The sequence below is a fragment of the Mus caroli genome, unplaced genomic scaffold (assembly GCF_978045245.1).
Source record: "Mus caroli unplaced genomic scaffold, Mus_caroli_1 scaffold_18, whole genome shotgun sequence".
NCBI lineage: Eukaryota > Metazoa > Chordata > Mammalia > Rodentia > Muridae > Mus > Mus caroli.
The window spans coordinates 44,864,333-44,881,290 of record NW_028227273.1 but is presented as its reverse complement, the minus strand read 5'-3'; the positions used below and the strand labels follow the sequence as shown (position 1 = coordinate 44,881,290).

At 48.3% G+C, this 16,958-nt stretch overlaps 1 protein-coding gene across 2 annotated transcripts in view; it reads left to right on the top strand.

Moving 5' to 3' along the window:
- Nucleotides 1-16,958, top strand: part of Kif6 (kinesin family member 6) — a 291,775-nt gene that overhangs the window by 247,316 nt on the left and 27,501 nt on the right. For both annotated transcript variants that reach the window (XM_085832936.1, XM_021149143.3), the window contains one exon: nt 5,537-5,587. In XM_085832936.1, coding sequence (XP_085689062.1) covers nt 5,537-5,587 — 51 coding nt within the window. The remainder of the gene's footprint in view (nt 1-5,536; nt 5,588-16,958) is intronic.

Genomic DNA, 16,958 nt, shown 5'->3' with positions numbered 1-16,958 from the left:
TTGAGATTTGAACTGTTGTCTGGCAAACCGTTTCCTGAAGAGACTCAATACACACATAACACACACACAGGCACGCCTGCATACACATACAACTACACACACACACACACACACACACACACACACACTCACTGCAGATAAGAAGCCCACAACAGACCAAAGCACAGATCCCACCAAACTTCAATATAATGAAACAATGGATTTTAGGGGATTACTTATAGGAGCAGAAATAACTCAAAGACTCCTATCAGAGTCTTTATTTGTAGATTTGCTTGTCTGTGAGTCTGCTTGGCAGCTCAGCTTCCTTTACTTGAGCAGGGAGAGGCCTAGTGAATCTGGTCAGTTTTAGGAACTTCCTGAAGCTACTTTGAGTTATCTTCCTGTTTGAAGCGCTTCCTGCGTGAAGGAATGTTTAAATTGTGGAGGGTGCTGTTATGCTACATAACTCATCTCCGCTACCTACAAAGTGATGCAGAGCTTTGTTTAATCCAACCACCCCATGTGCTAAAATAGAAAAACAGCTACTGCAGTGGGATATAAGGTTCCTGTGGAATCTTCTTTTGCAGTAAATATGTTTGTGTATGAGTATATATTATGCATCTAGTGTTAAGGCCTGAAATGGGAGTTAGCTCTTTTTCCTTGATCACTATGCTATCTGCCTGTTTTGTTTTCTTGACACGAAGTCTCTCACCTGGGCCGGCTCACCAGTAAACTTCAGAGACCTCCAAGCCTGGGGTTTACGGGTATATCCTACCATGTCTAACTTTTAAGTGGACTCTAGAGATCCAGACCTTAGTCACCTGCTGAGCTATGTCTGCAGCCAGAGGGGCTAGAGTTTGGGGGCCATTTATCAAGAAGGGACAGTAGCAGCCCAGCCTCTTTCTGGCTTTCTGTTTGGCAACATGACTTTCTCCACTCTCTTCCACCACTGCCATCTGCCATGAGGTGATGTCATGAAGGAGGGGCCCTCATCAGAACCTGCACATCCCTATTTGGATCCTCAGCTATGAAACAATGAGCTAAAACCTTCTTTGACTTATAAAGTTAACTTGCCCCTGGTACCTCATTGTAGTGATGAAAGAGGTTAAGAGAGCAGCCACCATGCATGAACAAAGTCAGGCATGTTTGGCATCTTAGAAAGGCCATGTAGACCAGCAATTCCCTGACTCCTGTAGTGTGCTGGCGTCCTGGTGTGCCCTACTACCCTGTCACCTGGCGCTTTAGACATAGCACTAAATGATAAGTGATGACTATGTATGGATTGATATCAATGCAAGCATCTTCAGTGTGGCATAGCATCACAGAATCCCTGGAGGAACAGGACTCAGTGACTCACACCTTTAGTCCTAGTTAGTACTCATGAGGCAGAGAGAGGCAGATCTCAGTGATTTCAAGGCCAACCTGGTCTACGACATAGAGAGCTCCAGAACAGCCAGCCAAGGCTACATAGTGAGAAACTATGTCTAAAGAACAGGGAAGTAAAAGAAGGAAGGAAGAGTGGAGGGAGGGAGGGAAGGAGGGAGGGAGGGAGGGAGGGAGGGAGGGAGAGAAGGAGGGAAAGAGGGAGGGAGAGAAGGAGGGAGGGAGGGAGAGAAGGAGGGAGGGAGGGAGAGAAGGAGGGAGGTAGGAAGGGAGGGAGAAAAGGAGGGAGGGAGGAAGGGAGGGAGAGAAGGAGGGAAGGGAGCCCATCCCAGAAGCAGCCTGCAAAGCCTTGCTACTAGAATCTTAAGTGAGCTGCTGTCCTCAGGACCAGCTTTCCCTGAGTGAGTGATGGCTTACATTCAAAACCAAGCATGAGGCATATGGAAAACTCTTGCTTCCTAAGTGACAGGCTGCAGAATCAGTTTTCTTTCTCCAAGATGCTAACACTTGTCCCAGGGACTGCTCCGCTGAGAGAATCCATACATACGGCCTACAACTCACCCTCCATGCACTCTGATCAGATTGTGAGCGCTCCAATGCCCCCACCTCTAGAGTGTTTCTGTGAGGGGGTACAGGCTTAGAGTACCCCATCTGCCACCACTGCCACCCAACCCTTCGATGACTGGCTCGGAAAGGGAGAAGGCATTCCTTGCACATATCATTGTAAGTCAGTAGAGAAAAAGCTGCCAATTGCCAAAGTGGTCCCTAGAAAAAGGCTCTCCTCTCTTTCCTCCAGACCCTGCTCCTCAAGTCTTGCCCCAATCTGGGATCAATGCTTCCCTCTCAGGCTATCTCCTGCCTAGGCCGGGACTCCTCTGTTTCTGTCTCATCTCTTTCCTACCTCTATACAGGGAAAATATCCAGGAATCCTGGCCAAAACCCACAAATTTATCACTGTAGTAACGACAGCAAGCCTCATGCTGAGCGAATTCTGCAATCCCCCTCAGCTCCTCCTTTGCCAGAACCCATGGAGCCGCATGATCCTGCCGATTAGAGGAGACTGTTATCTTTGCCTGAAGAATGCCTCTGCTGGCAAGTGTAATTAGGTGTCAGCCATAAGGCTATTTTTGGGAAGCTTGTTTGGGGCTATGGCTCTCCCACCCTGAATGCCATATGGTGGGGGACGTCAGTCAACTCAGCAAAACTGAGCGTCGGGAATTACATTTTACAACGGCCTTTATCATATCATTATGTGATGTTATAAAGGCCCACTTTTTTCCCCCCTTAGGGGTGCCTTATTCTACGAGCACATTTGCATGTGTGTGGATTTTAGAGAATTCACAGTCCTGGTACAATCTTCCCTTTTTATTTACATGAGCTAGCCAGGGCCTGTAGGAAATCCTGACTCTTCTTACTCTGCTAAAGCCTGCTCCCCTCAGAACTGGGGAGCCCATCATTGCAGTGAGAAGCAGGGGAGCTGGAGATAGACTGCCTCTGTCTGTCGGACACTTGCTGCTGTGGTGAAGAAGGACAGGTTGAGAGGCAGCATGGGGGAAGGGTGCACGCTGACATTGGAAGAGAGTTTTCCTGGGAGGGATGTGGGGCTTCAAAGCGTGGTTCCCCCTTTTAATTTCCATCTTAATTTTTTATTCTTTAAATTTTAATATAATTACATCATTTCTCCCTTCCCATTCATCCCTCAAAATTATCCCGTGTCCCATCTTTCAAATTTGTGCCCCTTTTACTTAAGTGTATATACATAAATACTAACTACCCAGTCCATATAATGTTATTTGTATGTGTATTTTCAGGGCTGACTATTTAATATTTAGCTTCCCATAAGTATATAGTACAGAACAGTAGAAGTATATTCAGGGCCATTCCAGAAGTTGCTGGAAGGTCTGTCCTAATACCAAGCTAAATTTTATTTAATGGCTTTTTAATGAAACTTAAGTCAGCAGGCCCATCGTCCGCTTTTAAAACTTAACGACCTAATACAACACAATTTAAAGAAATGCTGCTTTGATAGTTACATCTTAGGAATAACATGAGAAAACATTTTTTAGAATCTTCATTTTCTGTAATTAAGCCACTATGCTTTTTTAAGAGAAGAAAAATTGTATGCACGTGAAAATGTAGTCCTTCAAAGCCAGGTTTCCTCCCAGCCCGCAACACACACACCCAGTGTCTCACCCGTCCCTGCTCAGAACTGGGGAGCAGCTATTGCTCAGACCTGCCCTCGGCCCCATCTCACCATATAACCTTCTCCAGTGTAGGGCAACATGCAGCCATACAGGTACCTAGGTCAGCGGTTCTCAGCCTGTGAGTCTCCACCCCTCTAGGGCTTAAACAACTCTTTCAAAGGGTCAGATGTCCCTCATATCAGATTTCATCTTACAATTAGGAATTACAGATACAATTTACATTACAGTATCGTAACAGTAGCAAAATTGCAGTTATGCAGTAGCAACAAAAACAATTTTATGGCTGTGAACCACCACAGCATGAAGAACTGCATTAAGGGGCTGAAGCACCAGGAGGGCTGAGGACCACTGCCCGAGGTGATCACACACCTGGAAGCGGTGCTCTGCCCCCACCTCAGGGATCACTGAAGAACTGTTGATGCTTAACCTGGAGGGGCAGTCGAGCTGGGGATAGTGTGGCACCCTCTGGGGTGAAGGTTGCTCCCTGCCTACAGGAAGTAATCCTCACTGATGCTGAGCCCAGTGCTGAGAGGTGAAGTAGAGCAGATGTGGACACCATGGGAATGACTTATTCTCTACGGCTTTCTCTGTGAAACTGGTTGGGGGAAAGGGTCTAGCTCGTTCTTTTGGTTGAAGTTAAGCTGAATGAGCTGTGTCATCCTCCTCCATCTTAGCCTCACCTAGTTCTCTCCTAAAGGAACGTCTCCCGGTGAACACACTGGCTACTCACCATCACCTTGGGGCTGTAGACAAAGGATCAGCGAGGCACGCCGGCTCCCCCCAGTGTCCAGAGCGCAGTTCCCACGTGGGACATGCTCTAAACCGCACTGAGATAGAATGAGTGTGTTAAATCTCACACTAACCCCAGAACTGCCCAGGTCTCCAGCTCCAAACTTTAGGATTTTCAAGACAGAGGAAGCCCAGAGTCACCCATTCCCAAATCCTTTAAGGATGGGAATGTTCATCCTAATAACCCACAAAATGCTCTTGCCTGGTGCTTTCTTGTTGCTGTGCTGGGACAGTAGGGCTGTCTGAGCTGTCACATCCCAGTCACCATCTTCTGGATGTTTCTCTCTCTCTCTCTCTCTCTCTCTCTCTCTCTCTCTCTCTCTCTCTCTCTCTCTCTCTGTGTGTGTGTGTGTGTGTGTGTGTGTGTGTGTGTATGTAGGTCAGAGGTTGGTGTTGGGTGTCTCTCTCCATCACTCACCCCCTCATATTTTTGAGACAAGCTCTTTAACTGAACCTGGAGCTTGCTGATTCACTGCCTGGCCAGAAAGCTCCAGGGACCTCCGATCTCTGACTCCCCAGTGCTGGCATCATAGACATGGGTAGGGTACAATGCCATGTGGGTTCTGCGTATGCTGTTTGTCCACTGAGCACTTTACCAACCGAGCCATCTCCTGGCCTCTCTGCTGAACATTTTCCAATTGCAAGTGTCTCCTGTGAGATAAACACCCAGAATAAGTGTCACACTGTGATCCCAGTTCCACAGAACGCTGTTGTTGACCTCCATCTATATACATTGTAACTTCACTAACATGACCCAGAATTATGTGTGCTTCATACCCGGCAATCAACTTTTCATACAGCTTTTTAAAAACTGACTGGATTGAAGAGAGGTTCTTATAAGTTATTAAAGAACCATATCATCCCTCCTCCTTTATTAATAATGGATTATTTAAGAGATCAGGGCCCCAGAAAAAATTGTGAATGACAGGCTTACATGATTAAACCATAAGATGATTGACCCCCAAGGTGAGTCTCATGCTGATATGCTAACGCCCATCTTCACATTCTCCTTTCCAATACAATCCAGGATGCAGAAGGGCTCTCACTGGTAAGCAATGCTGCCAGGGTCTCCCCAACTCTAGATTTTGTTTTCTGTCTTAGTTTGCCAGGTTCTTCTAAAGTGAAGTCTTCTTTCAGCCTGTTTAAAACGCTCTGGTGGTTTTTCTTTGTGTCTCTGACAGGTCAGCTGAAAGATGCCATCAACCAGCGGCACCTACAGCAAGTAGCTCTTGGTGAGTGCACTGCAGAGACTGCAGGATAAGGGGGGTGTGCACTGAAGAGACCCCAGGATAAGGGGGGTGTGCACTGCAGAGACCCCAGGATGAGGGGGGTGTGCACTGCAGAGACCGCAGGATGAGGGGGTGTGCACTGCAGAGACCCCAGGATGAGGGGGGTGTGCACTGCAGAGACCCCAGGATGAGGGGGGTGTGCACTGCAGAGACCCCAGGATGAGGGGGGTGTGCACTGCAGAGACTGCAGGATGAGGGGGGTGTGCACTGCAGAGACCCCTGGATGAAGGGGGTGTGCACTGCAGAGACCCCAGGATGAGGGGGGTGTGCACTGCAGAGACCCCTGGATGAAGGGGGTGTGCACTGCAGAGACCGCAGGATGAAGGGTGCACTGCAGAGACCGCAGGATGAGGGGGGTGTGCACTGCAGAGACCCCAGGATGAGGGGCTGTGCACTACAGAGACCGCAGGATGAGGGGGTGTGCACTACAGAGACCGCAGGATGAGGGGGGTGTACACTGCAGAGACCCCAGTATGAGGGGGGTGTGCACTGCAGAGACCCCAGGATGAGGGGGTTGTGCACTGCAGAGACCCCAGGATGAGGGGGCTGAGCACTACAGAGACCGCAGGATGAGGGGGGTGTGCACTGCAAAGCCCTCAGGATGAAGGGGGTGTGCACTGCAGAGACCCCAGAGTGAAGGGAGTGTGCACTGCAGAGACCCCAGGATGAGGGGGGTGTGCACAGCAGAAACTCCAGAATGAAGGGGGTCTGCACTGCAGAGCCCTCAGTATGAAGGGGTGTTCAGTGCAGAGACTCCTTGATGAAGGGGGTGTGCACTGCAGAGCTCTCAGTATGAAGGGGTCTGCACTGCAGAGACCCCAGGATGAAGGTAGGAGCTGCCCAAACTAATCCAGCTAAACATCAAGTCCTGAACACCTTGAAAGTTGAAGGAAGCCAAAGGTTGGGCTCTGTGTACCTTCTCTGAGCAAACCAATGCTCTAGCCTGTGTGCTTGCACCTGGATGTTGGCAACCGCCCTTTCCACTGCTTCCTTATCTCCCCAAGTTCTCCTGTCCCATCACCACCTGAACTCTGCTCCTCAAAAGAGAGATTCTGAGCTTCCTAGGGGCAGTGCTAATCTCCCCTACACAGCAACCTATGGTAAAAACAGTGACCAATTCACCGGTGTCTCGGGTCTTTTCTTCATCACTACATTCGAAGGAGGTCAGAGCATCATCCAGATGGGGCAGACTCAGTGGCCTGCCTGTCATGTGGCTTGCTAGAACTAGACGAGGACCCCAGGTCTCTCTGAACACTGCTGTGATTCCCAGCCTACAACAATGGTTGACTCACTTGAATGCATTGATAATGTCAACACTAAACCCACATAGTCATTTCCCAAGGGATCTCCTGCACCTCCAGTGGCAGACAGATGCCAGAAGTGTCTCATTTGATGTGGGACTCAATGAAATTGCCTGGAGAAGAGTGACATTCTCCAGAAGGCTGGTGAAACAGATCCCTGGAAAAGCCACCAGCTGGTTAGGACTCAACCACTTTTATGACAAAGAGCAGCTCCCCCTTGTGATAGCCTGGGTCCTGCAGTGCCTCACAATTGAAGAAACCCAGTACCCTGTGCTCACTTTGGGCATGTCACTGGACTGGAGCCATCCCACCTGTCCCTCACACAGGGGACTTCTCTAGCCTTCATAGTGTTGACTCATTAAAGGTGACACCAACGTAGAAATGCCATTCATTCAAGAGGTGGTTTTTTAACCTTGAACCTGGAAAAGCGTGCCCAGACTTTTTGGTCGTGGGCTGGCAGGTAAGGGCTGCTCTGTCCTCTGTGCTCCCCAGGCCAGGACCTCCCTGGTCTGATTCTCCCTCCTAGGACAAGCTCCCGCTGGGCCTTCCTGTGTGTTCTTAGAAATCCTGTGCCTTAATTTCTCTGCCTGCCTCCCTGGGGCCTTCTACACTTCACAGGTGTCAGAGCCATGCCTGCAGCCATCAGCAAACTTCAAACGCAAGGCACACGGGCTAGAACTCTAATTAAGAACTTCAGAAAGACCTGTTTCCTTTACAACCATAGTGTCCCAATTAGAGACAAGGTGTTAGGAGTTACAGCTTTAAGGACTGACTCCTGGTTGCTGTCCATGTGCTTTAGGAGATTGTCTAAATATGTGGCCCCTAGTGACCCCAGTCCAGGAGGAGTTCTTGTCTATGAAGGGGGATTTCTCCTCCACCCTCACCCTACAGCTGGCACTTGTGTCAAAAGCTAAGGCAGAGGGCTTCCAGAAGAGAAGTAGCACTCCTACTATGTCGGCATGGTCTGCTGTCTGCTATCATGTCCTGTCATTTGGGCTTCTAGTGCAAGAGTTAGGCAGTGACCAGATGGCCGATGTCTGCTTCTCTGTCTTTCGTTTACACTCCCTCCACCTCTTCACTCTGCCTCACCCTTCACTTTGAGGCATGTGGCATCAGTATTTCTGTATGTTGCTAGGTTTCTATGGAGGGTGGTTGGGCGACTGGTTGGGAGTACCCTGGGAACTAAGCAGGGAAGCTTGGCCCAGACATCCTACATAAGAACCCATCTCTATATGGAAAAGCAGACGAGTGTCCAAGGAAGTGCATACAGGAGCAACCCCATGTCCCAAAGAAGAGAGATTTAGCAGTAATATGAGAGGCATTGTTTGAAAGAGGTCATTGCCTTGCTGAAGGAAGCCATACCCAGGGGTATACAGGAGCTGGCTCATTCCATGTCACAAGAACTGACTGGGGATGTGTCAAGAATATGGAGGGCTGTTACTCAACTGCTCAACACAGCTGACGTTGAAAATCAAATAATGTGCATCTAGAGTTACATTATATTTTAAAGCAAAAGCAACAAAAGCTTAAATTTCATTCTTTGCTAAGTTATTATCTGTGCTTGTGAAGTTACCAGCAGCTATGGTGCCTCTCTGGGGGTGGATGGGGGTCTGCACAGTGCTTGTTGCTCTATTTCCCCAGGTTCAAGTTTATTGACACCACACAGCAGCTCAGAGTCAGCTATGGTGGGAGAATCACATCAAAGGGATAGGCAAACCGTCTAAACATGGACTCTGGGGCCTTTGCTAACAGCGCCCACCTATTGACAGTACCAATAAGCACCCCATGAGGTCGGCTGCATGTGTGTGTGTTCACACGTGCATGCTGAAGGTTTTCTCCTCCCTCCGCTGGCTACAAATACAGATCATGGCTTTCTTTTTATATGTCCTGCCCAAAGTATATGCAGGAACTCAAACGTCCTCACAGCCTTGGTTCTTTAGAAAAATCAGTGGACAAGGAAACTCAGGAAGACTTTGGCATGAGGCACAAACAGCATCCAGCCCAGTGAACCGCCTGGGTGTGACAGCCTGAGAGATCCAAGGTGGCCTTGAAGAGACATGTCAATGGCCACTTGAAGGAACATCTACAACAGACATGACTGATGGGCTTAGAGGAGCACTAAGAGGTCTCACACTCTGATGTGCAACTCAACACCATGGTGTTACGTTAACACAGGCATTACTTGGAGAGTTGACAGTGTGGGTGCAACTATATTATCCTTGCTACCTGGAATGATACAGTGGTTGATGGATCAGTTGAGGCAACCATCCAGTGTTTTTGAGGAGTTTCACAGCATGTCTCTGTGTATTTTCTTATTTATTGTTCACAAATCCCCAAGAGGTACCTATTTCTTCTCTAGCCTTCATATCACTAGCTCATCAGAAGCAATGAGGTGGGAAAACTAGCCAACCTGGAGTCAGTTTTTAACCTCGGGCCTGGGAAACAACAGTTGTGTTCAAGCAAGGCTGCTCTAACCTCTCTGTTCTCCAGCCCTGAACCTCACAGGGATGGTCTGCCCTGCTGGTCCTCACATAACAGTTAAGGCCCAAAGTGGTTATAGATGCAAAACCAGATAGCCTGGTTGATTCAGGCTGGGCCAGCTGCCATACTGACTACTCGACAATTTGCCTGGCATTCTGGTGTCTGTTTAGGGGCACAGAGCTAAGGTCTGGGAGTCTCTAGTCTATCTAGGAAAAAAAGACAAATACTAAGGAGAGGTCAGCTTTGAGTTTTCAGAACCAGTGTCCTTTTCCCTTCCGTACACAAAGCTAGCTCAGCCTCAACCCCCTTCAGGAAGATCTCCGGAGCCTCTTCTCCCAGGTCTCATTTTTCCTCAGTCTTGTGTGTTTGTAAGCTCACCAGCTTCATTTTATAATGACTAATAATTTCCAAGCTATATTCCCGCATTCAAACGTGAGCTCCTTGAAAGCTAGGTACACAGGAATTCAGGGGCATGTCCCCAGCAGCCGACATAAGCAGAAAACAGGCCAAATCAGTGTGGGCCAGCAAATGCTTCCCCAGACGGCTTCCAGACCCACACATCTCACAAAAGTACAATGAGACGTTTGAAACATAAAATAAAACAAGTCCATTTAAAAGAAGTGGCCGGGGTAAGTGCTTGTGGACCCCATAGCTGAGCAAATTACACACACACAGGCGATAAATTTGGCTCTCTCTTGTCTAGCTGCAGAACAGAAAGAAGCACCCAGAATTCCTGAGTTTCCATTTTCTGACAGCAGGGAGCATACTAACTAATTTATCTGCAGAAATAGAATTTCTCCCTGAAACTAAACACAAGGCAGAATTTATCGTGTGGATCCTCATGTAAAGGACACCAAGTGACACTGAGTGATGTCTTCAGCTGCAGTTTTACAAAAGACATCCCGGTGTTGTTCAACCAGATGATTCTTGTATCGACCCTCCATAAAAGCGAGAGGTCTGACATTAAAGCATAACTCACAGAAAGTGTTTATGTGAGCAGCCAGGATAATAGGATCCAGGTACCCTGCTTCCTGACAGCCACAGCATGGGGCTGATAAAAGTGAGAGAGTCTTCGGAGGGTAATGTGCCCACCGAGGCCCCACCTCTCCTCTGGAGCACATATTCTATCAAGGTCTAGGTCACATCCCGATCACGATCGATCGAAATTCTAACAAGAGCTGTGATTAGAACTTTAGAAATGCCAGAGCCCAGGGAGGCTCTTAGGGAGGGAGGGACGGAGAGAGGCAGCCAATCAGAGCAGGGCACTAGCCCTGGCATGTTCCCTTGACCCAACCCTGTGAAGACATCAGTCTGTCAATGCTGTGGAGTTGCTTTGTCTATTGTTTCTTTTGTATTTATGGTAATGAGAGACCCAAAGTCACCACTGGCATGTTCTAAAGACACCCAGGAGCCCCTAAATCCTACTATTCCAGGTCCTTTTCCCTCTGCCCCACCCCTATCTTGCTAGCCTTGGCAACATAAGGAGCCCTTGGATCATCACCAGCCTGGTGTGCTTTTGAAGGTGAACCCCGGCACCCTCAGAGGGCCTTAGGAAGTCGAAAGGCCTCCTTGGGCTGGGTCCTACCTTATTGACTTCCCTCAGCTTTTCCTCCAAGAGCTCTGCTCCCTTAAGAAACTCCTGCAGTGACCTCTTGTGGCTCCTGTTCTTCTTCAGACAGCAGACGCTTTTGCTTGCCCCGTTTGATTAAGATCCTCAGGGTCTGCCACAGATCTGAAAAGAAGATCAGAGACAAACCAAGCCCAGATACTCCCTGGGTCTCACAGGGCGCTCAGCGTGATTGAGGGTGTGAGACCAGTAGCTCACAGTCATGGAGCAGGCACACTGCTTGAGACAGAGATGAAGGGGTTCCCAGCAGTGCATTCAGTGGACTCTGAGAGACCAAGGTAGTAAAGGTACCCCCAGGACCACTAGTGACAGTGGGCAGGACCAGCAGGCAGGTATCAGGGTTCCATGATGCCCCCCCACGACCAGTTCAGACAGAACAACGGGCCTATTTGTTGTTAAGTTTGTATCCGTGGGAAGTTCTGCAGATTTTACACAACTCCTGTCTGTGGCTTTCTTGAAAACTCTCAAGTTAGACAGTCCACACTGCCCTTTCAAGAGTTGTCTCTACTCTGCGCATCCCTCTAGGATGTGACAATTTCCATCCCCATACCATTACACAGAGCATCTCTATGCTAGTTTTGCTGATCCTGTAATATCCAGCACATCTTGGGAAGGGGACGGTTTATCTCACCTTATAGATCACAGTCCACAACCAAGGGAATCCAGAAAAGCAGCTCAAGCTAGGAATTTAGTGTTGTGTTTTATAAAAATAAAGAGAGAAGGAATATGCTTGGTGGAGGTGTAGTCAGGTATGGGGGAAGGGCATGCCTCAGCAGGCCCATGCTGAGACATCCCTTCCTCCTGAGGGGCCAGCCACAGGACAGTATAGTATAGAATACAGTTTATTCAGGGCATGGGGAAGGGATTGTAGGGAGTAGAGACAGAGAAAGGTAGAGAGAGAGGTGGGGTAGAGGCTGGCCATGAGCATGTGGAGAGAGAGGGGGGAGGGGAATGGGGAGAGAGAGGGTAAGTGATAAGAGGACAAAGCAGGAGCAAGAAGGTAAAAGACAGAGGAGGGGGTGAACAGCCCTGTTATAGTTTGTCAGGTAACTGTGGGGCAGAGCCTAGAGGCAGAAACTGAAGCAGATACCGCGAAGGAACTTTGCCTCCTGACTTGCTCCCCATGACGTGTTCAACCTGCTTCTTAACCAACCCAAGATCACCTCCCACCTGCACTGACTGTTCCTACCTCAATCAACAGTCAAGACAGCATCCCACAGATTGGCCCACAGGAAAATCTAAGAGGCCCTTCTTCTCCGATGGTTGCGTCTCCGAAGCCTGCGTCAAGATGACACAGAATATTTCTTCAACATTGAGGCAAGTGACTGGCACACAGCACTGGCTCCCCATAGCATCTGTTGATCCACCAGTGAGATCTATAGCATTACAATTTTGCCTTCCGAACGTGCCAGGCAGCTAAGGGGCTCTGGGCCTGAATTCCAATATCTGTAAATGATGTGTTTGTACAAATTAATAGCCCAGTACCCAGCACAGCCCCTGAGACTTAACTGCATTCATTGATGGCTCATGGCATGAACTAATGGCTCTCTCCCTCTTTCATGCTCCTCAGCAACAGAGCATGACCTCCACAACTGCAGTTGTCTTTGGGATGCATGCCACTGTATGTGGACACGGGTGAGGGCTTGGATCAATTATAGAACATCTGTCCTCTCAGAAATGCGTGGGAGAGATGTCAATTCCTTGGAATTTCAGAGAATCTAAAGGAAATTATATGACAACAGATGACATGGCATCTCAGAGGTTCCAAGTTAGGGAATTCTCTGAGACCAGCTACAAAGGCTCACCACTTGCGTGGATTCAAGCCCACCCACCGCTGTGTGTGAGAATATAGGATGAAGTACAGTGAGTAACTGGGGTGCCACAGTTGAATTTCCAGGCTCAAGAGGAAGGCTAGGGGTGAGAAGGCCCCAGCTCACTTTCCTACCCACCGTTGAAGACTGTGGCTTCAGTCTCCTGCCTTCATCTGGATGTCCTTCCCAGGGCTGTGGAGAATGAAGACTGTCCCCCCCAACATCAGTCTTGAGCTGCAGTTCTCTCAAGGGGAAGGGCACTCACCCTGTGTGCCGGTCAGGGCTCTCAGGAGAGCAGAGCAAGAGTAGAGGTGGATGCATGGAACAGGTTAATTATGACGGACTGATTGTAAAGGCAGAAGGGTCATGTGATCTTCAGTCCTGCAATCAGGAGGCTCAGGAAAGCAGGTGGGTATGGTGCCAGTCCAAATCAGAATGCTGAGAACCAGGGACAGCAGTGGTGTGAGTTCTGACCTAAGTTTTAATATCTGAGAACTAGAAGCTCTCGTGACTATGGGAAGATGACAGATGCACAGAGCCCAAATCCACCTGACCTGTATGTCTCTACAGCCCATCCTCAATGGATTCCATGGTGACAGCCCACATTGAGGAGGATGGCTCTTCCTTTCTTAGTCCATTTGAGAACACTTTCACAGATTCACAAGCAAATGATATTTTACAAGCTATCTGAACATTCCTCAGCCCTTAGCCCAGTCAAGTTGACACAGGAAGTTAACCATCTCACCTCACGAGCAGGACCAGAAGTATGGCAGACACCTCTGTGATCTACTAGGCCTGTAACCCCGATCTGTCAGTCCTCTCAAGCGTCCCTTTGCTTGTCCCCAGGAGACAGAAAAGGAGATGCTCCATAAGCCGGCCTCCCTTTCAAGTGATGTGTGTCTGTGAGAGGAGTGGACACAGCAGGTGCTCAGCAAATCAGTGGCAGCAGGGGACAAAAGGAACTGAATGTCCAGGCAGTAGGCACAGCCCGCTCACCACTGGAGCTCTGAGCCGTCAGCAGCACTGGCAAGGCTGGTAGAGTCCCCTCATCTGATCACCGACAGTTATGCTTCCTTGCAGAAACACTACAGAGCCTCAGGATAGGGTGGCTAGTTACCAATGCTATCTTTCCTGCTAATCCAGACCTCATATGTGCTCCTTTGGATCAATAAGACATTTAATCAAGCATCCAGGAGACAAAACACAAACCTCTTTACTTCATCTTCTAGCCTAGAACATCTTCTAATGCGCCTAGTCCAGAAAGACACTCAACCCAGCACTGCTCTCACAGTGACAGACAAACAAGCCAACCAACTAAACAGAAAGTGGTCCCCAGCAGGCCAGCAAAGAGATGAGCTCAGACTGGTGCGTTTATCCAGTGAAAACCAGAATCCACAATACATGTTCTAGATCCAGTTTAGTGATGGAGAACTTAGACCTGCATTAGTGATTGGAAGAAAGGGGGGCACTGAGGTGTATGGAGTGTGCAGCAGAGTTGAGCTCCAGCAATGGTGTCCCTTTGTGTAGTTCCCAGTGTCTCAGTGAGGCTTAGGGGGTGTTTACATTTCATTGTGTGCTTGAGACATGTGTCCAGGTATATGGTCCCTGAAACATTTATAAAGGGGACACCTGTGCAGCCTCTTTCCAGCTCAAGAAGTTACTTTATGATTAATAAAAAAAAAGTCTTTGTATATGTGTGTTTGTATGTGTGTGCATGTGTGTGCATGTGTGTGTGAATAGGCACATGTATGTTACCGTACACTCCGCAGTGCATGTGCAGAGGACAGAAGACAACGTCAGGTGGTGGTCCTCACATACACCATGTTTGAGAGGAGGTCTCTTGTTTGCTTCTGCACTCACCGGGCTAGCTCAGACCCAAGCTGTGGGGGATTCTCATCTCTGCTTCCTATCTCACCACAGGAACGTTGCTTTTGAAGATGTGTGCTACCATATCTGGTTGTTTTTGTTTTTGTTTTTTTGTGGTTCCAGGGACTTGAACTCAGGTCTTCACACTTGCAAGCAGGTCATAACACATGCTTTACTCACTTATGCAATCTCCTCAGCCCTGCTCAGACTTGCTTTGTTTTGGGTTTTGGTTGGTTGGTTGGTTGGTTGGTTGGTTGGTTGGTTGGTTGGTTGGTTGCTGTTGTTTAATAAGACCTTTGAAAATTCCTCCTGAGGTATGACTGTAGCACCCTCGCCTTCAACTCCTCTGAGTCTTCAACTCCTCCGAGATTGGCCCTGCCTCCCTACCCACCCAGCTTTCTCTTCTGTTTCCCACCCAATCTGAGCTGCCCGTAATGATGCAGTGCTGCCTGGGATGCATAGGGGCATCAAACATGCACAGTGGGAAACTGAACGAACCGTGGAGAGAAGGCTGATGGCGAGCGTGAGAATCACAACATCTGCAGAGAGATGTGGAGGAGAGTGGATGGTGGATGCCGCAGAGCCTCCCACCAACTCTGTAATGGTTTACTAAGAAACAAGAATGGAAACAACTATATTAAATGATTTGGAGCTTTTATTTTGTTTTGTTTTCAAAATAAAGAGGTGGCACAGAGGGTTATTTATACCATATAAATATAAATTGAGCTTTGTTGAAATTGTTTCTGATAATCCCCCAAGCTCAATGAAAGATTAGACTCCATGGGCTTAGAATTCAAACAAAAATTACTGTTTTTTTCCGAATCACCATGATGGCTGCCTTGATAATAAAGTGAGAATCCCATGCCTACTCAAATTCATCCTAAGTAGCCTCACTATGACTGTGTCAGGTTCACTGACTTAAAGGGAACAACATAAATGTGCCAGTTCTCATTCCTGCCTCCAAGCATGTGGCCAGTTATGTGGGCTTAACAGTGCAGAGAGCACACCCAGCATGTTGAACAGTGCAGAGGGCCATGTATGTGAATATCACTATCTTGGTGCGTGATCTCTCTCTGTCTCTCTCAGTGTGTGTGTGTGTGTGTGTGTGTGTGTGTGTGTGTGTGTGTATGACTCTCTCTCTCTCTCTCTCTCTCTCTCTCTCTCTCTCTCTCTCTGAAATGTTTACAGGATGTTTGGCTTCTCCATGTCAAACAGAAACTGAGTGACCACACAATTCAACTGGTCATTCATTGTTCATCACAGAAACAACAAAAACAACCAACTAAATGGTTCTTTGTACATGCCTTTAATTCCAGCACATGGTAGGAGAGATAGGCGAACCTCTGTAAGTTTAAAGCCAGCCTTGTCTACAGAGTGAGTTCCAGGACAGCCAGAGTTACACAGAGATACCCTATCAAAAAAAAAAAAAAAGTCATGATTTACTGCAGTTCTCCGAAGAGAAGACCGAGCTAAGGCCATGTGTCTGTGCTCAGCTGCTCTCACTCTAATTCCTTCCTTGCTCCACCCATTAAGGCTCCATTGCCACAAGAAGAGGCTGTCAGTAAGGAGGCCAGTTGACACAGATGTCCCCTATCTGATACTGTTGTGACATGTTTGTGACTGGACTCTTCCTCATTTGGGGTCTCTGGAGGTCTTCCACCTCAAGTCCTTGACTGGAGGGTATGTATTTTATTTGGACAGCTATGCACCTCATGTGACCAGAGTTCTTGACAAGAAGTATATATGGTAGCAGTCATATTAGGTATTGTGAAGTAAATTGAATTTAGGCTTATTATTCATAAAGGTGTAGGCAAGTGTAGAAAAGCCAAAAGGGCCAACCTAGCACCCCAGGGGTACAATCAAAGCAGAAAGTATTGTCACCCGTAGAGCCGTAGGACCAAGGCATATGTGAGCAGTAACTGGCATATGGAGACTGGGAGGGATGCGTCGAAACCTGGGCCATGGGACACAACTGAAGCTTGAATGTGACAGTCAAGTCGAGTCCCTGCAGAGACAGCTCCTCAGCTGTCTTGCCGTCTGTCTTCTCTCTCCCCTCGGGTGCCTGCTAATGATCTCCACTGACTGATTCCAAGCAGGATACCAGGCTAAAGAAGCCCACAGCAGCCAGAGCCCCAGGGTGAAGTGGGAGGGGGGGACAAACAGAAGTGAGCATGAGAAGCAATGCCGTGAGGAGCAACAGGACTGTCGCAAACCGGGGAAGCCGTGCC